A 25,016-nucleotide genomic window follows, 5' to 3' on the forward strand; every position below is an offset into this window, starting at 1 on the left:
AGGAAAGTTTGGGAATTAGTGATTAAGGACATTAAAAATCAAGCAAATTAAAATGCAAGGCAATTACTGACTGCAGGTAATTTAAAAAGAGTGTACAGAAAGAGGAGTTGCGGTTGTCGCTTAGCAGTAATGACCCCGACTGATGTCCATGAGGATGCACGTTTGATCCCTGGCCTCACTCAGTGGGTTAAGGGATCCAGCGTTGCCCGTGAGCTGTGGTGTAGACGCAGACACGGATAGGATCTGCAGCTCTGATTGGACCCCTAGCCTAGGAACTTCCATATGCTGCTGGTGCAGCCCTAAAATGGAAAAAATAAAAAATAAAAAAATAAAAGAGTGTACAGAAAGAAAAAGTAACCTCAGGTTATTATGTGGTGGATGAGCTCAGCTACAACTAGAGTTTACACAGCCGTAGTAATGAAAACTCTCTAGGCAAAATTTCAAGTTATCTGCGTTGGGAGTTTGAGGATGCAGTAAGTATGCGTGCGGTGTGAACCATGGAGACGAGCTAAATCCTCATCTTCTATAGGAGGAAATCAAGATATGATACCTAAAACTGAAAAATATAAAAAGCAGCAACAGTTGCTGTGGCTCTGGCGTAGGCTGGCGGCCACAGCTCTGATTAGACCCCTAGCCTGGGAACCTCCATATGCCACAGGAGCGGCCCAAGAAATAGCGGGAAAAAAAAAAAAAAAAAAAAGCAGCAACATAAACACTTGGTTAAGCGGCTGTAAATATTAAACTCTGGGCCAAAAGGTGCAAGTGGTTGCCTCTGAAGTAAAATGGAGGCAGATGGGGTCTCCTGTATTTGGCTACAAACCTTATAGAACTATTTAACTTTGCATGTTTAACTTTCATAAAAGTAAAACCATAACACGATTCACTTTTTTTTTTTTTTTTTTTTTTTTTGGTCTTTATAGGGCCACACCCTTGGCACATGGAAGTTCTCAGACTAGGGGTCGACTTATTTCCACAGCCACAGCAATGCAGGATCCAGGGCCACCTCTGCTACCTACACCACAGCTCAGGGAAAGACGGGATCCTTAGCCCACAGAAGGAGGCCAGGGATGGAACCCACGTCCTCATGGGTACTAGTAGGGTTGGTTACTGCTGAGCCACGACTGGAACTCCCATAATTCACTTTTTTAAACAACTGCAGAAACAAAACAAAAGCAACCTCACTCTCCAAGTAAAACTCTAGATTTTCCTATTTGCTATTCAATTCAAACTTTTCTGAATTTTTGTCTGTAAAGTTATTATATGGATTGAAATAGACTGTGAATACAAACGTGCTTGGACACTACAAGAGTCGTTTAATAATAACAAGAACTTACAATCCAAAAATTGGGACTCCTTAACATTCATTTATTCAGTCATGCTCTGTGTGTAGCAGGGAGCAGGACAGGTCAAGAATAGCGCTGCGTGAAACCGGAGACCTTACCTTGAGCTCACCTGTCTTGTCCCAGCTCCCACCCCTACCTGTTCCGGGTGGTGATCTATTCTTCAGCCTTCGAGGCAAACTTTTCTGAACTCAGATTCCACTGCTTGCTGAATGTCAGTTTCCCAACCGGGGACTAGTAAAGCTTGTTTTTCAAAATTGGTGTGAGAAACAAACGAAAGATTAATGGAAAATTCTTTGCTTTGGTCGGTACGTAATCGCAGCTCCCCAACTGCAGCGCTACCAGGGAGCTCAGGACACCTGGTGACGCTAGCCGGAGAGTTGCTGGAGGCGGGGAGGATCCGCAGTCACCATGGCAACCTGAGACGCCTCGCGTTCCGGTTCCTCCCCGCGGGCAGCAAAGCCGAGAGGGCCAGCCAGCCAACCTTCGCCCTGGAAGAAGACCCCCGTGGCATGAGGGGGGAGGAGGCGGTGACCGCGGGGGTGGTGCCCGAGGCGGGCCTTGACCGGGAGCCGCCTCCGCAGCCCGAAGGCCTGGGGTACGGAGCGCGTGGGGACCCCGGCGGCGGCGGCCCCCAGGAATCCCGTAAGCAGTGTGAGTTCCTTTGCAGTCGCGGACGCCGCGGGAGGGGGGACCTCGGTGTGAGGAAGCGGTGAAAGGGGAACTGGGGCACACCGGAGGGAGACGCGCTGAAGCCGCCAAGGTTTTGGAGGGAGGGAGTAGAGCTGTTGTTTTGGCAAAGGCAGGGGTGATGGTTTTGTGGCCAAAGGCATCTAGTCCATTTCCCCGAGCCCTCCTTTATAAAAGGAGGTAGCCTCCAACTTAATTGGTAGTGGCATTGGCCTGAAAGCTATTGAAAAAAACTGTGTGTGTATCAAGACCATTAAACTACAAATATATTTGATATTTTAACATAAATATATAAATATTAATGTTAAAATATCGACTGCTAATTAACATACATTTAAAATTAAAATATTAAATTCCGTGTAAAATACAATCTATAAATTTAAGTTTTACATATAGTAAAATATGAAATTTATTTTTTAACTATATAAATAATACATATACATACTTTTGGCAGTACCTTCATTTTACAAACCAGGAGGTCTAGACCAGAGAAAAGGAAGCGACTTGCCTCCTGTCCCTCAGGGCTGGAGAAATCCTTAAAACATTTAAACTTCCATCTGATTCTCCGTTTGTAAATTATGATTACCTGTCTTTTAGAGTCTCACAATTATGGGCCACGTTTTAAGGTATTGCTGTTGTTTCCCCCTTGCCCTGCCGAACACACAAACATTCAACGGAAGCAAAGGCAGTTCTGGTTCACCGCCGCAAATCAAGGTGGTTGAAACCCGAGTCAACGCCAGGTCGAAGTGCTCATCCATTCTGTTCCATAAATTTACAGATAATACACAGCCCCCTGTGCCCCACGGGTCTTCAGCGGGTGCTAAGGAATGATGAGGGTGAAAATAAGAGGCCAAAGGGGAAGGCAGTGGTTCCCAGCCCTTCAGCAGCGCTTCTTTAATTGCCTCTCAGGAGAGCCGCCCGCCCAGGAGTTCTCTTGGATCCCTGGGCGCAGGGGAGAACCGGGGAGGGAGGGGGGGGCTGAAGCGCTCAGCTTCTGCGCCTCAGGGAACCACACCCCCTTCTCAATTCTCAAAGGGACATATCTCCCATCTGGGTAGCCACCTGGCCCCGGAAGCCACCTGGCAAAAGGACCGCGTCCTTCTGCATCAGCCACAATATGCCTGTTTATGATACCTCATTCCTGTTATTCTCAACAGCATGCAGAGGCCTTATTTAGAGCCTCTACATTCAGTATATTTAAGTATTCAGTATATTTAAATAATTCCTTACTCAGAATTAAAATTCTATCTGGGAATTTTGCTGTTAAAGATGCTGGAATTTAAAAGTTCTTTATTCCCTGTGGCTATAGGAGTAAAAGGTGGAATTAACCTTTCACTCCTCAGTTTTACCAAAGTCCTGGGGTTTACTGAGTCCTGGGGTTCCCTTGTGGCACAGCGGGTTAAGGATCCTGCCGTCTTTAAACTGTATAGTGGTGGCTATATGAACACCCACCAAATCTCTCATTGACTGAGGGTTACCTTTATTATTTTCCTTTTTTCTTTTTTCAATGTTGTTTTGAAATAATTTGTAGTGCTCTTACTGTGGTGGCTGAACTTAATACTCTCCATTTTATTAAATCACTGCATCCAGTATTCCAGGTACCATCAAATTAGTATAGTGTGGTGGGGCTATAACCTCCCTTGATCTGAATATTATACTTCTGTTAAGTAGATCTAAAATTACAGTAGCTGTTTTGGCAGACACGTTGTATTATTAACATACATAACAAATTCAGTCTATGACATCCTGCTTTCTGTTTTCCCCTTTGTCCAATTGAAAGCATTTGACTCCAGTCTATTCTATCCTTTACTTACGTAGTTCCTGTGTTTGATCCTAAATATAAGTCTATATTTATCCCCATCAATACCATCCTATGGATTTTAGCCCTTCATTTCAGGTATAGAAGGTCCTCAGTTTGCCATTCGGCACGTAAAACGTTTACCAGGTTCGTGCCATTTTCACATTTGGTGATTTGGCTGAAAGTTCCTATATCCAAATTAGCAAATTAAATGATGACCCCAACGATTCGAAGCAGAGTCTCTGGGAAGCCTCTGATCCGTCCATCAGCATCTTTGGCGTGGGCGCTCTGCTTCCTATAAATGCACATTATTAAATGCCTTGCTGAAATGCAGATGCATTGTGGTGACATCTCCCTAATCTGGCTCGTTTAGTAACTTGGGTTTGAGAGAGTCAGGTAGGTAGGACTTAATTTTTATGACTGGTTTTGTAACTTCTAGGAGTTACTTTCTCATCTACAAAGTAGGAATAATTACGCTTGCATGTGGGGTGATTGTGAGGAAGAGAGAGAGTACATGTAAGCTGGGTAGGGCTTGGTAGCTTTCGATAAATTACAGCCATCCTTACTAGCCAGCTTGCTTGCTTTCCTTTCCTTCAGCAGGGAATATTTGCCTATACTGGCGCTTTATTACTCTCATTTTTTCATAGTTCCTCAAAACCTTTAGTGATTTCCTCCGTAAATTCTCATAGCATAAGTTCTGAAATTTATCAAGAGACTTGAACTTAGAGCAAGCGATCTCTTCTTCTCTCTACTGAACTGTCATAGGCTTTTCTTCTTTCTTTCTTTTTTCTGAGCCACACATACGACATGTAGAAGTCCCCAGGCCAGCAATCCAATTCATGCCATAGTGGTGACCAGAGCCACCGCAGTGACAGTTCCAGATCCTTAACCCGCTGTGCCACCAAGGGAACTCCTTTCTTAGTCCCATTTCATAAACGCTTTTTCTGCCCAAAGATCATGATTTAACCCAAAAAGTTTAAACCACAGAGTTCCCATCATGGCGCAGTGGAAACGAATCTGACAAGGAACCATGAAGTTGTTGCTCCGATCCCTGGCCTCACTCAGTGGGTTAAGGATCCAGCGTTGCCGTGAGCTTCGGTGTAGGTTGAAGATGTGGCTTGGATCTGGCATTGCTGTGACTGTGGTGTAGGCTGGTAGCTGTAGCTCTGACTCAACCCCTAGCCTAGGAATTTCCATGTGCCTCGGGTGCGGTCCTAAAAAGCAAAAAAAAAAAAAAAAAAAAAAAAAGTTTAAACCAAAGTTAAGCTTGAGGAATACTGACCCTCATTCATCTCTCATTCATATGACTCCTAACCTGGGGGAAACAAGAACAAGACCCAGAAAGTATCTAGTTCTACCTTGCTCATGTCTGAGGTTTCATGACCACCCAGACCCACAGCCAGAAGCAGCAGGCCCCTTACTCCCTTTGAGCCAATCTGCACACAAGTCAAATATATATACTTGTGTTCTTTATTGGTTATTCTAGAAAGAATGATACCTGCCACATTATTGTGTTGGTTGTTTAGGTTTTCCACGGTCCCTTGGATTGAGCTTTTGAGCACTAGCACGAGAACTACTGGTTCCCAGACGTTTAGAAGGCCGTATGGGCAGACGTGCACATAGAAGAATCTTTGGGCTCCACCTAATTGAACAGTGTTTAGTTCCACTTGAACACACACCTGTTGAGCATTTATTGTGATGTCAACCTCTGTCCTAGGACTCTGATGAACTAAACAGACAACATCTCTGCCTTTATGGCCTAGTAAGGAAGACAAATAAAAAGCTAACAGTTGGAGTTCCCATTGTGGCGCAGGTGAAACAAATCCAACTAGTATCCATGAGGATGTGGGTTTGATCCCTGGCCTAGCTCAGTGGGTCAGGGATCTGTTGTTGCCGTGAGCTGCAGGGTAGGTTGCAGATGCAGCTCAGATCTGGCATTGCTGTGGCTGTGGTGTAGGCCAGCAACTATAGCTCCGATTCCACCCCTACTCTGGGAACTTCCACATACTGTGGGTGCAGCCCTAAAAAGCAAAAATAAAATAAAAAGTTACACAAATGTATATAAAGTAAATAAGGTCAGATGCACATTTCAATAAATCAAATGAAAAAAAGAGGAGAGTACTATGAGCAGAAGTAACCAGGAACAGTTGAAGATTGTGGGATCTGGGAAAGTTTCCCTAAAGAACTGACATTTCAGCCTAGACCTGAAATTCAGGTAGAAGTTACCCAAGCAAAACAAATACGAGAAAGGCAGTTCAGGCAGAAACAAATAGAATGTGGAAAGGCTTCTGGGTGGGGATGGACAAAGGGCCATGAAGTTAAAGAGTTTAGAGAAGAAGAGAGAGAGGCTGGCAGGAGAGACTGGAGAGACAGACAGACGGACAGATGGGCTCAGCGGGTGTAGAGCTCCCTGTGGTGAGCAGAAGAAATGGAGCTAAAGTACTTAGAACAAATAACCCATCCTCTACTATAGCAGTAGTATCTTACAGGGTCAGGTTTAGAGACCAGGAAGTCATATGTCCATCAGAGGTTCACTACTACAGTTCAAGTTTAATCTTTTTAAAAAGCATGATTAAATACTGCTAGATGGTTCTATATTATGTATCTGGATTGTAGGCTCCATGCATATATCTGTCTTATTCACTGCTGTGTCCTCTGCCCTGAGCCAAATGCCTGGCACAGCATTGGTCTGCTTAATAAGAATTTATTGAATAAATGAACATTTTCTTTGAACTGATAAGGAAAACTCTTTTCCAACCTAAAAGAGGTATGGAAACTTTGTCCCAAAATGTAAAAGTCTCCCCCCAAGTTAAGAGTTACAATGGAAATGATCTTTCCAAACTAAAATCTGTGGGATGAATGGTCTGCCTTTTTTATGGAAGGATTTCTCTCTTAAATAGTTATTTGTGTAGGTAATGGCTAGAGGGTTGGGCGGAATTTATAAGTAATTAATTTTGTTAATGTCTTTGTAGGGAAGAAATTTTTATATTGTGAGCCACATAGGAGAATTAAGGAAGTACTGGAAGAAGAACTTTATATTAAGAGAGATGAATGCCACGTTAAAAATCCACCTGCAGGTAATCTCTGTGACAAAAGATGTGTATTTGTGATATGGATGTGAAACTACCTACTTGATGGCAAAGCGATTATTGCATTACAAAACCATGACTATCAAAATAAAAATGTCTCCTTGGGACATTCTTGAGCTAATTTTATAATTGTTTGGTCTATGTCCAAACAAACTGGGAAAAAAATGCGCTAGGTATCAGTATCTGCATGACTGTCCCTCATTTTTGGTGGTTATTTCTGTATTAGTGACAAGTAGAATTTTTTCCAAGTGACCCGAAAAGCACAATAACATCTTCGATCCTTATCTATAGCAGGTATGACCTGTAACAGTGGTTCCCAAAGTTTAGACTGCATCAAAATCATCTGAGAATTACCTGTTAAAAGCAGATAGCTTGCCCATAGAGTAACTGGCTCAGTAAGTCTAGGAAGGGGCCCAAGAATTTGCATTAATTCTTAGAACTACTAAATGCCAAGGGGGTATTGATGATACTGGTCCAGGGATCCCACTTTGCAAAGCACTGACCCAGAAGACTCTGAGTCATTTAAATAGGTTGAATCATCCAGGACTTTATTCCACGTATACCTAGTATATGAGTTATATGGTCTGGGCCTTGACAGCTCTCACTGATGGTTCATTTGAAAAATACTCTGAAAAATCCCTTGTAGATTTTATTTTGAAACCACTGAAGTCCCTCATTTTCATATTTCCTTCTCAGTGATTCCTCAGTGCACATTTCATTCTTTGCAAACCATGAGATTTTTATTGCAACCATCGTGGGTCCCAGCAGTTGCCTGAAGAAATAAAAGCTGCAGAATGACCTACTGAATTGTTTCTCTGAAACCCAACCTACATATGCTATTTCCCTGGTTAAAAAAAAAGAAAAAATTAAGTCTATACTGTTACATTTTGGGTTAGCGTTGTTGTCTTCGCAGACTACATAAAAGCTGATTTATACACTACTTGGATGTTGTATTATTCTTATTGGATACATTTGTTATGAGATGGTCTAAATGATTAGGAAAAATCATTTGGTTTCTAAAAATTTGTTTTCTAGGCAATCCTTTCAAATATTCTTCATATAAAACGGACAAGGTTTGGGCTACATTTTTACAGCACCCAGCAGAGGTCGCACAAAGGTGCTATTTTAGCCTAGAAAAATCTTTCGAAGCTAGTATTGATTCTGTAAGTTTAAGTTTTAAAAGGCTCTATTGAAGAAAAACAGAAACCGGCTATATATTTTTTTTTCTTTTTCTTTTTTTAACAGCTGGAAGTCCCATGCCTTTGGGGCTCATTTTGCCACTTAATGAATTAACTGAACAATTAAAAATCTCTTAAAATCTCAGCTTATTCTTCCATTAAACGGGGATCTTTATACCTCTCTCACTTGGCTTTTGTGAGGATTTGTGGTTAGAATAATAAAGCCCTGTCCTCAGGTAGCTTATGTTCTAGTGGGAGAGATTATCAAGAAGCAAGTATACAACTAAATATATAATTTCAGGTAGCATAGGAAACTAGCACCTAGCAGGGCGCTGGCAGCTGTGAAACCGCTGGGTGGCGCCTGGGGGGCGGGGCTCCGGTTCACTCCGTCTCAGAGCTGGAAGAATTCAATGAGAGGCAAAGTGAAAGTTAAGAAGTGATTTATTGGAAGAGGACATCTGTGAGAAATATAAGTAGGTGGGCAAAAGAACTTAGTGGGCTACAGTTTTTAATCAAAGGGAGAAAAAGGAGGGGGGAAAGACCGCCTTCTTCCTCATTCTGGAGTAAACGTCAGGCGTCCATCATCAGCTCCTCCTTGTCCCGCAGGGAGCCGTGTTCTTATCCGTACTTGGTCAAAGCGAGACTGCAGTGGCGCAACAGAAATGAGCAACAAGGTGGTAACACTGAGTAAAATATTCTAAATCATCTCCGGTTTCAGTATAATGTCACCTTTCTCTATATGTTGGGTTTTTGTGTGTATGTGTTTAAAGAAGCATATGCCCTGGGACTTATTAACTTACTAATCTCACTGGGCAAGGATGTGGGTTTCATTCCACCATTGTTTGTTTGGGGGCATGGCTCTTGTTTCAGTTTTGTAGCTTTGCTGTGGAGCTTTTTTTTTTTTTTTTCGTCTTTTGTCTTTTTAGGGTCGCACCGCGGCATATGGAGGTTCCCAGCTTAGGGGTCTAATCGGAGCTGTAGCCACCGGCCTATGCCAGCCCCACAGCAACACCAGGTCCCAGCCGTGTCTGCGACCTACACCACTGCTCACAGTAACGCCGGATCCTTAAACCACTGAATGAGGCCAGGGATAGAACCTGCAACCTCATGGTTCCTAGTCAGATTCATTTCTGCTGCCCCACAACGGGAACTCCAAGTTTGCTTTCATGAGTGGTCATTAACTTACAGGGGTTTCCTTTGCTCTTTTTCTACTTACGGTCCCCTAGTGGGATTAACTATTAAATCATCTATTCTGTCCCTACCAACTGGGGCCAGACATTGGAACTCCTCACACAGTGTTTTTAGCTCCTTTAAATGTCTGATGAAAGATTTGGCTTCTCTTGCTGGAAAACACACCTTGTTATTTTTACCTGGAATGCTGCATGGACCTCTGAGGGGCTTCTATGACTTCTATAGCAGCTGTTCCTACATGTTAAGAGTAAGTACCCTTGACCCATTGTTTCCACTTCTTTACTTAGCATTCGCTCTTTTACCTACCCCGGCTAGGCTTGTGCTGCCACATGTACAGAGAAATTGTTCTTTTCCAAATCACAAATGATCTCTTTCTCTCCTTTTTTTTTTTTTTTGGTGACATGTGGAAGGTCTCTGGCCAGGGATCAAACCTGCGCCACAGCAGTGACCAGAGCCACAGCAGTCACCACACCGGACCCTTAACCCACTAGGCCACCAGGGACCTTCTAAATGACCTTTCTTTTGAAGGTCAAGTCCAGTGATCTAGAAAGCCAAATCCAACCCACTAACTCAACTTCTCTGCAGCATCTGACACAATAGTTTATTCCTTCTCTCTAGAATGCTCTCTCAACTTAGCCTCCAGGTTGCCATACTCCAATCTCGGGGTTTGGCTCATCCCACTCTTTCTCTGTCACCTTTACTTATTCGTCTTCCTCTTATGCTCTGAAATGTGCGGGATTTTCTCTAGCTTTACACCCTCCCAGGGGAATCACATCCAGTCCTAGTTTGCTATTGACTCCAAAATCTATATTTCTAGCCTCTGCTTTTCCCCTCAAAAGTCCCAAAAGCCTTACCTAACTTGGATATCCAACAGCCTCGCAAAATTAACAGAGTTCCAGAACTGAACTCTTACTCTATATCCCCGCTTTTAGTTTTTATTTATTTATTTTTAATTTTTATTTGTATTTTCTATGGCCACATCTGTGGCATATGGAAGTTCCCAGGCTAGGGGTTGATTTGGAGCTACAGCTGCCAGCCTACGCCACAGCCACCCCAACACAGATCTGAGCCATATCTGTGACCTCTGCTGCAGCTTGTGGCAATGCTGGATCCTCAACCCACTGAGCGAGGCCACGGATTGAACCCACATCCTCACGGACACCATGTTGAGTTCTTAACTTGCTGAGCCACACCGGGAACTCCACATATCCCAGCTTTTAAAATTCTGCTCTTTGGTGTTCCTTTCCATCTCAAGAAATGGTACCACCATGCCTAGTTTAGACCTAGAAGGCAAATCCTTTCTCCATATTCAGTCTATCAGTGAATCCTGTTGAATCAACATTTAAAAGCTATCCTAAATTTCCCCACCTGTGACCTTGCCAAAGCCCCCATCATCTCTTGCAGGGCCAGCAATAGCCTCCTATGGCAGTTTCTACTGTTGTCCCCTACAGTCTGCTCTCTGTCTCTAACAGAGGGATCTCTTACAAACATAAAGCATTTTCTGTCACCTCCATGCTTAAAACGCCCCAGTGGCTCCTTATTATTCGTAGGCTAAACTTCAATTTCCTTGTGTGGCCTGCTCACCTCTCTGACCTCCTCCCCCATACAGTCCTGCTCCACTTTAGCCACCGAGGCTTTCTTGAAATTCTGCAACATCCCAAACCCGTTCTTATCTTTTTACTTTACCCAGAACATCAAATGTCTTCCTCCCTCTTTGAATGGAGTTTCAGTTCAAATGTCACCTTCTCAGAGGGAACCTCTTTACTAGGTTAAGATAGAAAATATACCCCAACTTACTGTCTCATCCCCTTCTTCTTTCTGCTTTCTTCTGTCATTACCTGCAATTATACATTTATTTCTATTATCGCTTATTGACTCTCTCTCCCACTAGACCATAAGTTACCTGGAGACAGGGGCTTTATTTTGTTTACCATAAATCCTCACAAAAGCCATTTGATACAGGTAGTATGATCCCCACTTTATGGCTGAGTAGACTGAGATTTCGAGAGAGTTTTAACTGCCCAAGATTATGCATTAAATACGATTATGCATTAAGTAGGTGGCTAAACCAGATTCCAAACTCAGGTCTGACCCCAAATTCCATTGATTTTTTTTTACTCGCTATAATGTCTCTGATGACCTGTTATGGCTAAATTCAGTGGATACTGTTCTGCCCTTGGCTGGCTTGAGATTTCTGCAACATCTGACACAGCTGATGGCTCTGTCCTTAAACCCTGCTCTTTTCTCAAGCTCCTTGGTGCCCAAATGTCCTAATTATTCTCTTACTTCTCTAGATATTCTTTCTTACCCCCCTTTAATAACTCTTTTTACTCACCCTCCTCTTCAAATATTGTATTTATGAGGGTATTATCCATATTCTTCTAATCTTGTTCCATTGGCTGTCCCTGAATTGTCCCAGCATTTCCACCGCTATCTCACTACGATGCCTCTGAAATGTGTCTCCACGTTAAACTTTGCCTCCTGGTTGACCCATTTCATACTCTAGATCAACATGTTGAAAACCAAACTCGCACCTCTTTCCTACTTGTCCCTTCCCATGTATCACCCACCCCAGAGAGTGGCACAGGCTAAGGTCCAAGTTCAACACCAAAGAGCATCCTCCACACTCGCTCCAGATCTCATCTCTTCCACATCTAATTAGGCTGTCAGGGGTATCTTTGTTTGCCCGAGGATCCCAAACTCAGGTTGACTCACATGCCAGGTTCATCTTGCAAAGAGACAGACTATTCAGCATTGTATTTTTTCAAAATATACAAACCAGCGGCCAACATCTTAAAAATCAGGAGCTTTTACATACAAATTTAGATCGCTATATTATCTTGGGTGAAGAGGGAGGAAGGAGGAGAAAGGAAGATGTGACAACAGAGCTGACATTCACACCTGGCAGCAGCGGCTAGAGGCGGGTTATACTGCCCCCCCACCTGCCCACCCCGCTGTTAATCATGGCACGCCAACTTCTCCAGTCAACTGGGGCAAATCACAGGTTATGTTTAGCCAACCACTGCAGACTTCCTCTTCTCGTAAAAAATATTTCCGTGGTATTCATACCTACAACAAAAATGGAAAAAGAGGGAAAATTGAGAGAGTCAATTATTTCTTACCTCTGGCTTGCTTTATGTACAATTACCTGCTGGCCCTTTCTCTCTCTTTCTAAATATATAAATAATATAAAAAATTTATATATACATATATATGTATACATAACACACACATATCTAAATATGTATATATTGTGTATATGTTTATATATAATATATATGTATACATAATAATATATATGTATTTTTCATTTGAATTTATGACTCGAGAGAAACAATATATACTATTTCTCATATTTCTTAGATACACCCAAATATTTCTAAATTCTAGGGATATCAAGGTATATGCATATGTTTTTTAATTTATGGCTTTAGATAAAAGTATATACTATTTCTTAGATAACACACGTCTATCTAAATTCTAGGAACCCTAAGGTGTTTGCATGTACCCACACATATTTGTGTGGTTCTCTATGGATTGGTTGGGTTTGCTTGATATTTTTTCTCTTTTGTTTCTTTTTGATTAAATTGAAGTATAGTTGACTCATAGGATTATTAGTATCGGGTATATGAAGTGATTTGATATTTTATAGATTATACTTTATATAAAGTTATTATAAAGTATTGACTATTATTCCCTGGGTTGTATATTACATCCTTGCACTTAGTGTTTGACTTTTTAAACACTCAGACCTACATGTTCTCACAAAATCTGATTCGCGAATGTGAGATTTCAATCACAGTCCAGATTTTTCCTCAGCCATCAATGCAGCACCAAAACACTGTGTAACGTAGCAAAGGGCGGGGAACTTACCCAAGAGTTTATGCCTTTTATTGAGGGGTGTTTGTTCTGAAGTTAAGCAACTTAAATTAAAGCATGTTTTGCTTGTGACTGAGCTAACAATGACAATTGTAGAAGAATCCCAAAGCAATGGACCTACGTTTTTTCTGTCCATTTTTTCTTCTCCTTTGGTTGAATGAAATTAATAAAAAGTCAAAAATTTCTTCTTCTTTTTTTGTCTTTTTAGGGCCGCACCTGCGGCATATGGAGGTTCCAGGGCTAGGGGTCCAATCAGAGCTGCAACTGTGGGCCTACGCCAGAGCCACAGCAACGCCGGATCCAAGCCGCGTCTGTGACCTACACCAGAGCTCACGACAACGCCGAGTCCTTAACCCACTGAGCGAGGTCAGGGATCGAACCCCAGTCCTCATGGATACTAGTCAGATTCCTTTCTGCTGAGCCATAACGGGAACTCCAAAAGTTTCTTCTTTTTTGAGTTGAATGAACTTGGCCAAAGGTCAAAAGCTCCAGAAATTAGGTTTAAAGGATGTTTCGCAGAGCAACCATTATATTTCTTTTGAAATATGGTTGTTTCAGTAGCAAGACGGCACTCAGGAAGAAAGCTGTTGGGTGTAGGGCCCTCGGCTGAACGAGGTCTCCCAGCTCTTGTGGTCGTGTTATAACAATAGTTAGTAAGAGCTGTGAAGATCTTGAAATGGCCAAGCTGGCCCAGGTGTTTGCTACTGTGGACCCCATACCCGGGTCTGGGAAGTGGCATCAGGGAGGAAATGTGGTCTGCCAGGTCTCCAGGCCTTCCTTCTCTGGGCGTTGGATGCTTTTCAGGCTCCTGAGGCAGAGATAGATGGATTCAGTGAGAAGGTGGGGGGCAGAGTGCGGGAGGGGTGTCTGTGATGATGCGGTGGTAATTGTCAGGCGAGTGTGGAGACAAAGAGAAGGGGCTGGGCGGTCGGGCAAAGAGAAGGCAATTTATTGAAGGGAAACGAGGGGGCGATGACCCTTGAGAAGAGCCAGCCCCTTGCCCTTCTGGCTGGTCCTTTTTATACCCCACGGATGGGAAATTGGATCCCCTGGAGGGGGGGTTAGTTTATCTTTAGCCTGAAGCTGGACTCTGGTGGTCTCGCACTCTTGAGAAAGCCGGAGGTGTCCCACCGTAGGGTGGGGTCTCGTCTTGGGAAAGTGGCACCAGCGGCGAAAACAGGATGTTGCCTGAGCAAGGTGGTCAGTCTCATGGGTCACTGTGACCTCATGTTTTGTTTTCGAGGTCAGCACAATGAGCCATTTTAACAATGAGCCCCCACGTAGCCCCTGACAGTAATGATGAATAATGATCATTATTTATCTATTATTCTTATCCTGGCCGTCATTCACAGTATGTCTCCTGGACATCAAAGATTTTACAAATTATCTCTTTTAATCTCTATAACAATCCCAAGCTCTTCTTACTCCCCTTTTGCAGGTCTGGAAGCCGAGGCTCAGGGGGAAGCACAGTGACTTGACCGCAGTCACTACAGTAGAATAACTGATACTTGGAAGCAGGCTTGTCAGAAGCTGAGGTCTTTGCTCTTAGCCATTGGGTTACATGTTAAAACCTGAGGTTATGTTTTCTCACAAGAAAAAAGATTTTGAAACTGTAGTGGGAGCAAATAGTATTTCTCTTCAGTAAAAACAGGATCTTGTCCAGGCTTAGGTTCAAACTGGAGGCAGAACAGGTTTCAGAGGCTTTACATAGACCTGTCAGGTAAGCACAGGGGCCTGGATCCACAGGATCTCATCATTCTGAAAAAAAGAAATGCAATTTTCCAGTCAGATCTGCTGTCAGATGTAATGGAATCTGGGCAACCTAGAGAACTCTCTGGATAAGTAAGAATTTAGCCAACATTATCATTCATATATTCTCAGTGGTTCCCTGAAGATTTTCCCCTCCTTAAGACTTAAAAAAAATGAGAGAGAGAGGAGTTCCCATTGTGGCTCAGTGAGTTACAAACCCAACTAGTATCCATGAAGATGCGGGTTTGATCCCTGGCTTCGTTCAGGGGGTTAAGGATCCGGCGTTGCCGCGAGCTGTGGTGTAGGTTGCAGACACGGCTGGGATCTGGTGTTACTGTGACTGTGTGTAGACTGGCAGCTGCAGCTCTGATCAACTCCTAGCGGGGGACCTTCTATAAGCCACAAGTGGGGACCTAAAAAAAAAGCAAAAAAGAAAAACAAGAGAGAGAAGTAGGCTTATGAGACATGCATTATGGAACGATTGCATACATTTTGCCATTTGTTTTAAAACTATTTCTACATTTCTAAACATTCCTATAGAGGACCATGTGGAAATAACATATTAAGTTAATATTTTCAAATTGCAAGGGCTCGTGTATCTTTCTGGCTAAAACCTGCAGAGGTTACAGTAGTCGTGAAAAATCTGATTCATGAAGCTTACTAGTTTTCTTTCACACAGCCTTTCCTGTCCCAGTGAATATCAAAAGCATACTGCCAAATCCATTCTTTTAGGTCTATATGTGCCTGAAGACATGGAAACTTAACTTTTGTCAAGTCTGGTTTGTTTATTATGTTTAGTACAGATTTAGGAAATATAAAATGTTGCTCAGCAAGTGTGGATGTGTTTACTCTTCTTTAATTCATTCAACAGAAATGTTTTGTGCATCTACAGTATACAAAGAATTTACTAGACGCTAAAGGCCTGTCAAGATAATTACAAACCAAACAAACCAAACAAAAAAAGATAATTTCAGAGCCCAGAAGTCACCGAACATAAATTTACCTAAAATGTTCTTCCTCTGACCATGTTTATACAAAGGAAGCAAAGACAATATGTTTGTAAACTGGCTTTTCAAGCTCTAATGTTCGTTATTCATGGTCCGGAAACAACACAAAACTATATTTAAAAGACACACTTACCTTCTCTGATACACCAGGCCAGATCCCACTGGCTAATATCTTCAGCATAAAGACTTGGTTTTGTAATTTTAAAATTCAGGATAAACACACATCTAAAAAAGCTGCTGAGTAGAAGAGATTTGGGGGCAGGAAAAGGGAGAAAAAAAAAAAGACTTTCTGGAAGATTCTGAGCTTCAATAAAGGACTTCATTCCTCTCTCTTAGCTTCTCTCTGGTGCCTGCTGCCCTTTTCCTTTTCAGGTTAAGCTGCGACACCAAGCCCCCCCCCCCCCCGCCGCCCCCCGGTCTTCCTTCCTCCTCCTGGAGAGCTTTTGCCCAGAGCTCAGAAAGCTGGATTTCCCTTTCAAGAACCGCTGCTTCAAAGGAGATTCATGTTTCTTTCTGGTCCTCTTTTTCCCCAGTTGAATATATCACTTTCCGTAATTTCTTCATCCAAATACCGTATCGAATCAAAATCATGCTATTTTTTTTTCCTGCAGCCTCCATCCCCAAGTACAGTAAATACTTATGCAGAATTGCATTTTGCTTTGAGGGTTTTTTCCATGCGTCTTTGAGCCCATGCACTTACATTTCAGGTATTTTCTCTGTGAGGCTGCAAATGTTCAGCTCTTCCTGTGACTGCATCTGAAAGAGCACAGCTTGATTAAATGAATACCATTCTATGAGTTCTGCCTCTAGATTTTTAACTGTTTTCCATTTGCCAGATCTTCCCACAATGCAGGACAAATCTCAATCTATGTCTTGGTCTCTTGTGGGGTGCCACAAGGGGAAGTGACTAAATGTTTGTGGGCTCCTGGATCTGAGAGTTTATTAGCCTAGAAAAGGGAGCAGCCTTTTCTCTTCTAGATGGGGCTAAAAGAGGAAACTGGCTTGATCAGTGGGGGAAGATTGCGATTGGCTATAAGGAACAGCTTCAACTTTGTAAGGCTCTGGCAGAAGGAGATTGTGGCTTCTTCCTTGAAGGTTGTTGAAGAAGAGAGAGGAAACTAATCTCCGCAGATAGCCTCAGCCCCTCCATTCAGGATGGGGTGAGCTCTGACATTCAGTTTGCTGAGTCAGCTTAGTGACTGTGCCTTTGGGAGTGGAACCTCTGTCCACGCTTGGACAAGAAAATGATTGTCTCTATAAAAATAACAGCTACCGGAGTTCCCGCTGTGGCTTGGTGGAAACGAATCTGACTAGCATCCGTGAGCACACAGGTTCGATCCCTGGCCTCGCTCAGTGGGTTAAGGATCTAGTATTGCCATGAGTGAGCTGTGGTGTAGGTCACAGACATGGCTCAGATCTGGAGTGGCTGTGGCTACAGCTTTGATTCGACCCCTAGCCTGGAAACCTCCATATGCCGAGGGGGAGGCCCTAAAAAGACAAAAAAAAAAAAAAAGTAAAAATAATAGCGACCACTTTTTTGAGTGTAAAGCACTTAGGGGCATTTTATCCAAGTCCTATAAGAATCCTGCAAGGTAAACATCCCCATTTCCAAGGCAAGGAAACGAAAATATAGGGGGTTAAATAACTTGCCCCAAGACACACAGCGAGGAGCCGGAGGAGGAAAGACTGAAACCCAGGTCTCTGACACCCAAAGGCTGTGCCCCTACTCCTTACATGATGCAGACTCTTTCAGGGAGGGATCAAATGGCAGGGTGTACGCCTCTGGGAGCGCCTTGCACCTGCGGAGAAGAGTGGACATTTTCAGCTTCAGATATGGGAAAAATAACTTAGGGCACCTGCCTGAATTCACTTCTTTGCTTGACTTGGGTGACAGTTTTCCACACAGTAGATTTTCACTGAATGCTTGTTAACTGCTTCTAAAAACCTAAACAAGTGATTTTTAGAATATGGAGGAAAGTCCAATGCAAATCATGACTAAACCCATGCTCGTTGATGGTATCAGGATTTAAGACTTATTTGCAATGTGCGGACATCACATCACCATATTTTGCTATGATGTTTTCCAGTGCGTTCAGTGTTTCTTTCAAGGGGGAGCGTACACGGCATCTAGTTTTGATTTAGAAGATTGTTGGATCTATTGGATGAATTAACGTGGTAACTAGGTTATATTACCTTTAGAAATTGTTGTGCTTCTAAGAGTTAAATCAGAATCAGAGGAGATTGACTGAATGAAGTCTATATAGGAGCCATTATTTATTCCCGATCTCTCTGTTTGGCTATTTGTATTTCCTCACTGACTTTTCATCTCTTTCTTTAGGGGCAGGTTAAATCATTGACTGGTATCATAGATAGAGGTTTAATTGCATAGTGAGTAATTGAATGAGTGAACGGGAGTTACAGATTAAACAAATGCTAAAACCCTTGGGTGGTTTGATTAATTAAACCTCCACCGTGAGTGAAAAAAATAATCACCATGTAAATACTTTAAAAATGCTTTGTGTAAAGAGAAGCTAATCTGGGAGTTCCCATTGTGGCTTAGGGGTAAGGAACCCAACTAGTATCCATGAGGATGGGGGTTTCATCCCTGGCCTCACTCAGTGGGTCAAGGATCCGGCGTTGCTGTGAGCTGTGGTGTAGGCTGGCAGCTGCAGCTCCTATTCGACCCCTTGCCTGGGAACTTCCATATGCTGCAGGTGCGGCCCTTAAAAAAAAAAAAAAAAAAAAAAGAAAGAAAAAGAAAAAGAGTGAATTCTCATCATCTTCCTTTTGAAAACCTTGACAGTGGCCCTGGAGGGGATCTGGAGCATCCAAAGGAATCTCCCTGTGGGAGGCTTGAAGCCAGGACCGCCAACCAGAAACAGTTTACTGCCGCAAGCCAAGTACTATTCGAGGCACGGAGGGCTGAGAAGTAAGACCCGATACCCTGATTTCCACCCCAGCTTGGAGGGTGCTGAGCAGTGCATAACCAGCCGTGTGTGTTTTCTTTACAGTCCTCAGTCAGAATCCAATCTTCTTTTGACTCGCTTCCTCAGGTTATGAGCAGGTGAGCCGTAGTGCCTCATTGCAGAACCGCAACCGTGACAGCTCAACTAACCACTTTATCCCATGGATACAATAGAAGTGCACAAGCTTTTGAGTTAGACTCCGGACTCTTTCCTTTCCTTTTTATCCACATAAAACTTTCCAGCGCACAGGCTCAGCGGGGTGGAATCTTCCTCTGCCCTTTCTTCTCGCTGGATGATGTGTGTGTACCAGTGGAAAGAGGAACGGGAGACCAGGGAAATTCAGGAATGATAAGGCAGCTGTTTTACTTGGCCCCACTCGTGTTGCCCTATTTCACGTAGGCGGCAACCAGGCTGGCCCGGAAGACAGTTCCTCACAGACACTATATTTGGGGGAGAAAACATGACTCATCCTTCGCGGTCTCAGCTGGTGACAGCCAGCAATATTTGGGGCAGGCCGTGGAGAAGGCAGGGGTCTGCCAGGGACGCACCCACAGTGTGCTCCTAGCAGACGGACATGCAGTTGGGGCCACACGTCCTGAAAACGGCTCTGCAGTTGGGAGGGAACCCTGGGAAGAGAGAAGTGGGGAAGTGCCAAGCTTAGGGATTCTTAACCAAGATAGGAATCACTTTTTTGCCTGGATTCTTCATGTATAATTATCTATGAAACCTCTACCTCGGAGTTCCTGTCATGGCTCAGTGGTTAATGAATCCGACTAGGAACCATGAGGTTGCAGGTTCGATCCCTGACCTTGCTCAGTGGGTTAAGGATCTGGCATTGCTGTGAGCTGTGGTGTAGGTCACAGACTTGGCTCGGATCCTGTGTTGCTGTGGCTGTGGTGTAGGCTGGCAGCAACAGCTCCGATTAGACCCCTAGCCTGGGAACCTCCATATGCCATGGGAGTGGCCCCCCAAAAAGACAAAAACAAACAAACAAACAAACCCTCTACCTCAAGCACATCAAATAGGTACATTTCATTTCACAGAGGAGGAAAGGTTTTGAATACTTGGCCCAAGTCCCTTACTGGTGAGCGGCAGTCCCTAGACCAGACCAACTCTGTGAGCCAAGCAGTGCACAGGAGCTGGAGTGTCTGGAGACCCTGGAACAGGGTGAGGGCTCAGCCAAAGGGCCACAAAGGAGGGTGGGGGTCCCCAGAGAGGCAGCCTCTGGAACATGGATTCAGGAGGGGGAAATTATAGCTACTAAAGACTGAGACCCAAGGTGAAAAAAAACTTGTTCCTTAAGGGGATTCATGTAGCAAAAAAGGAACCAGTGATGGAGTCCTGGGTTTAATAATAAAGAAGTAGAGTAGCCCCCATTTACCATGTGCCAAGCATGGCAGTGAGCGTTTTGTATAGTTATGTAATCCACATGGTCCCGAGATGAGGGTTTTAATCTCTCTTTTGCAGGTGAGAAAGCTGAGGCATAGAGACTTTACATGACCCAAGATCCTATGTCTAGGGGATGGTGTGGCCAGAACTATAAACCTGTGTTCATTCGACTTCTGCCACTATGCCTCAGCTTCTGGGCAAGCATGGCAAAGGCTCCACTCATTGGACAACAAGGGTGGAACCAGTTATGGGTGGTGGTTAAACGGGCACAAATGCCAGAGCTATGGGAATGCAGAGGCAACCACCTTCAAAACACACAAAGATATCAGTGTCATGAAGCAATGGCTGATTCAACCCAAGTCTGGGACACTTGCCCATTAGGGGCTGTTTATTTCGCCTTTCCAACCACTTTGTCAGGTCCCAATTCAAGTAGGCAAATCCATCATTCTAAGAAAACCCACGAAGCAATTTACAGATGATATATATATATATATATATATATATATATATATCATACACATATATATTTCTTTTGCTTTTTAGGACCGCTCCCACGGCATATGGAGGTTCCCAGGCTAGGGGTCCAATTGGAGCTGCAGCTCTGGCCTATGCCAGAGCCACAGCAACATCATATCCAAGCTGCATCTGTTTCCTACACCACAGCTCCTGGCAACGCCGGTTCCTTAACCCACTGAGGGAGGCCAGGGTTCGAACCTGCAACCTCATGGTTCCTAGTCGGATTGTTTCCGCTGCACTACGACAGGAACTCCAAGATGATTTTCTAAATACTGCATTTTAAGACTGGTTTGGAGAACAAATTACCTTCTTTTGACAACATAGAAATGCAATAGATCACCCAATTGATTAATTACCCAATTGATCAATTGTCCCAATGGGGACATGCGATAAAATGTGTGTCAGATGTTGATCGTCACTACTTGACTTTCATCCATAGAATTTAGGAGAGACTTGTTCACAGCTCCTGCTCACTGACACTTGTCCACACCACCTTCCCAGCAGCCCCCAGGCTCTATCTCCAGCCCATGTCAAGCGCTTACGTAGTGACCACATTACAGTAGAGAACTGTTATTAGCTTCATCTCTGTAAGTTGCCAGCTGCATTTTGCCACATCAGCTGCTACTATCTGCTGTACAAATCCCTACGGATGAATCCATAAGAATCAGTCGATGACTGATAACTGAGAATTAGATATTTCTCATTATCAAATGAAAAAAGAGACAAGGCACAGAAATGTCATAGATGAACAAAAACCACAGATAACTTTCAAAAACTGGTCAGTACTAATTCATACACTGTCAGAAGCTCCACGAAGGCAGGACCCACGTCTCTTTTGCTTACCGCTGCGTGTCTCGCTCTTAACACCGTGCCTGGTACAGTAGGTGATCAGTTGCTGTGTGTCACGAGAATGGCCGGTGAATGATGAAACAAGAAATGCTTATGTGTGAATGCCTTCTCTCTGTCCAGAATCTTCTTGCTGCTAACCCACATAGGTTTAGCCCAAAGATATACAGTTTTCCCCACTTGAACTGCTAAATTAAACAGAATGCAAATGATAGAAGCAAAAGCGAGGGAACTATGTGAATTATGAAAAGTTACACAGACATAAATTTTGGAATGGATGCCTTCAAAGGAGATTTTTCCATGAAATATAATATTTCTAGGAACCAATTTGGCCAATCCCTACTGCCCTCTTTTTCCTCTTCACTGGTGCTTTTCCCCATTTTCGCATGAGCAACGTGATCATTGTAGTTGTTACTCTTCCAACATTTAATATACATCATTTCAAATTTAAACTTAGGGAGTTTCCACTGTGGCTCAGTGGTAACGAACCTGACTAGTGTCCATGAGAATTCGGGTTTGATCCCTGGCTTCACTCAGTGGGTTAAGGATCCAGCCTTGCCAGGAGCTGTGGCATAGGTCTCAGATGCGGCTCGATCTGGTGTTGCTGTGTCTGTGGCATAGGCCGGCAGTCGCAGTAGCTCTGATTAGACCTGTATCCTGGGAACTTCCATATGCCACAGGTGCAGCCCTAAAAAGCAAAAATAAAAATAAATAAATTTAGAATCATGATCGTCTATTGTAGTTCTGAATTCTTTTTTTTTTTTTTTTTTTTTGTCTTTTTGCTATTTTCGCTTCCACGGCATATGGAGGTTCCAAGGCTAGGGGTCTAATCGGAGCTGTAGCCACCGGTCTACGCCAGAGTCACAGCAACGCAGGATCCGAGCCGCGTCTGCAACCTACACCACAGCTCACGGCAATGCCGCATCGTTAACCCACTGAGCAAGGGCAGGGATAGAACCCGCAACCTCATGGTTCCTAGTCGGATTCGTTAACCACTGCGCCACGACGGGAACTCCTGTAGTTCTGAATTCTAAAATACTTTTCAGTTAGAAACTCTGAAGCATCTTCTGCTTTCATGATACTAACAAAATTGAGTCATTTAATTTTATCATGTCCTTGTTATTTTGTGGCACGTCACTAATAATATTAAAGTTGTCTAGTCCAGCTCTTGTCAAGCTTTAATATGCCTACAGATCACATGGGTATCGTATTAAAAAGCAGTCTCTGATACAGCAGGTCTGGGGTGGGATTGGAGAGTCTGCATTTCTGACCAGCTCCCGGGCAATGCTGATGTTGCTTGTCCAGACACTGGACTCTGGGTGAGTAATGAGGGGTCTAGACGACTGAGTTCCTCAGTTGCTTGAATCACATGGGTATGGCTTTTACATTCTGCTTTACCAAATGAAGCACTGTTGGGTATAGTCGATCAAATTTAGATTAAAAGAGGGTTGGGATGAAAGGACATTTCCCCAACATAAACAATGTACTTATCTGTTTGCATATTTCTTTACTCTAGGATAAAATGGACAACTATTCCATTGAGAAGAAACCTCTTTCCCCTGATGCCTGAAAAACAGAAGAAACCCAAGCTTATTTCATAGTTTAGATGTGTTAAAAATGTATATTAGTCTGGGGGGTTCTTATTGTGGCTCAGTGGGTTACGAACCTATTATCCGTGAGGATGCAGGTTCAATCCCTGGCCTTGCTCAATGGGTTAAGGATCCAGTATGGCCGTGAGCTGTGGTATAGGCTGGCAGCTGCAGCTCTGATTCAACCCCTAGCCTGGGAACTTCCATGTGTTGCAGATGCAGCCCTAAAAAGCAAAATAAAAAAGTATATTAGTTTGTAATTCCTATTATTTGTATAAGCTCCTATCTATAAATGAATCCAAAGCAATGACAGACTATTGGTAAAATTGCTAAGTACCTGAAAACAGTGAAGGAAAATATTATATTTATTTTTGGTTGTCACAGTCGAATACAATCAGGCTTCTAATTCAACTTATTAAATATGTCAAATGTGATCAAACAAAGGCATGTTTATTGAGTCTTCACTTCGAGGTAAACATCATAAATATTAATCTTTCACTGGAGTATAATTACATTCATCCATTAAAAAAATTCAGTTATAGGTAAAGGTTAGTGAATAAATAATAGATGAAAAGTTTCTGACTCAGAACCATTTTAATGCTCTCCTTGGTAGAGCTAGTCATTTCTCTAGAATTTGTCCACTAAATAGTAAAGAGCCAGGAAATTTATGAGGAGATCTTAAAAACGGTTCGGGGGGCACAATTTACAAATACTATTTGGGCTAAAATACAAATACTACTGGGCTAAAAAGAGGTTAAAAAGGAGAGGAGAAAAAAAACCCTTCCTTTTGCCCCCAGTTGTCAAAAGTAATGTATAAACAGTATAGAAGAAAATGAAAAATAAAGAAAAATAAAGGAGGCATTCCCGTTGTGGCACAGTGGAAACCAATCTAACTAGGAACCATGAGGTTGTGGGTTTGATCCCTGGCCTCACTCAGTGGGTTAAGGATCCAGTGTTGCCATGAGCTGTGGTGTGGGTGGCAGACGTTGCTGTGACTGTGGCATAGGCCTGCAGCTGTAGCTCTGATTAGACCCCTAGCCTGGAAACCTCCATATGCCTCGGGTAGAGCCCTAAAAAGCAAAAAAAAAGAAGAAAGGAAAAAAACCCATCTATAATTTAATACCCAAAACAACCACTGATAGCATGCTAATATACTTGTATTCTTTTTTTATGCCTATTTTATTTTACATGTTTAAAATCACATTTTATAGTATATACAGGGGTTTGTTTTCCCTTTTAACACAACATAATTTCCCTTTTGTTAAAATATAACAATAGTTATAAATCTTTATATGTTTATACTCGTGTTTTTGCATTTATTACACTACCTTTTTGAACATTTGGGTTTTTCAGATTTTTCATTTTACATGTAACCATTGTGATTTGCTTACCCCCTCCTCAACTTAAAAATTTCTTTTTCCTAGTATTTTGGTAACACACCTTTCATTCTCCTTCCTCTCCTAAGCTCATCTTAAAACTTCCTCCAGTTCATGGTTCCCAGACTTATTTCTCAGATGTCCTGAAATAAATCAAGTCAGGTCAACAAAGAGGCCTGGCTGTGTTCCTTCCCTCCTGAAAAATATTTACCCTATGAAACAGTCAATAATCTCGAGTCAAAATCCAAACTTTTCCAGATTTAATATAAAAATTTCCACTTAGTTAATACATATTAGAAGAGACCCCACATGTAAGTCAAGTCCAGCCACTGCCATGTTTATGGAACGGTCTCATCCCTGGCTACTTCAAAAACAGTGCTGTGAGCCAGCGGCTAAAATTGGAGAGATTACAT

General features: G+C 42.9%; 1 protein-coding gene across 4 annotated transcripts; it reads left to right on the forward strand.

Annotated features, from left to right (window-relative positions):
• On the forward strand, positions 1,742–24,119 carry C9H11orf97 (chromosome 9 C11orf97 homolog). Of its 4 annotated transcripts, XR_305284.3 has the most exons (6): positions 1,742–1,994; positions 6,801–6,905; positions 18,725–18,850; positions 18,933–18,985; positions 22,872–22,957; positions 23,155–24,119. XR_305284.3 is itself a non-coding variant. In XM_003129791.5 (5 exons), the coding sequence occupies exons 1-4, from the start codon at positions 1,853–1,855 to the stop codon at positions 18,959–18,961; spliced, it is 402 nt and encodes a 133-aa protein (XP_003129839.1). In that variant the 5' UTR covers positions 1,743–1,852; the 3' UTR covers positions 18,962–18,985; positions 23,155–24,119. The 4 variants fall into 4 exon arrangements, 3 of the variants coding, with proteins under 3 accessions (XP_013834742.1, XP_013834741.1, XP_003129839.1); XM_003129791.5 differs by lacking the exon at positions 22,872–22,957 and having other exon boundaries at positions 1,743–1,994; XM_013979288.2 differs by lacking the exons at positions 18,933–18,985; positions 22,872–22,957.

The sequence above is a fragment of the Sus scrofa genome, chromosome 9, assembly GCF_000003025.6.
Source record: "Sus scrofa isolate TJ Tabasco breed Duroc chromosome 9, Sscrofa11.1, whole genome shotgun sequence".
NCBI lineage: Eukaryota > Metazoa > Chordata > Mammalia > Artiodactyla > Suidae > Sus > Sus scrofa.

What these genes read in the sequence shown, in the direction of transcription:
- C9H11orf97 (XM_013979287.2), top strand. Translation starts at nt 1,853, where the DNA reads ATGAGGGGGGAGGAGGCGGTGACCGCGGGGGTGGTGCCCGAGGCGGGC. An exon ending in CCAGGAATCCCGTAAGCAGT is followed by an intron (nt 1,995 to 6,800) that starts GTGAGTTCCTTT and finishes ATGTCTTTGTAG; the next exon opens with GGAAGAAATTTTTATATTGT. An exon ending in CGTTAAAAATCCACCTGCAG is followed by an intron (nt 6,906 to 18,724) that starts GTAATCTCTGTG and finishes AAACCTTGACAG; the next exon opens with TGGCCCTGGAGGGGATCTGG.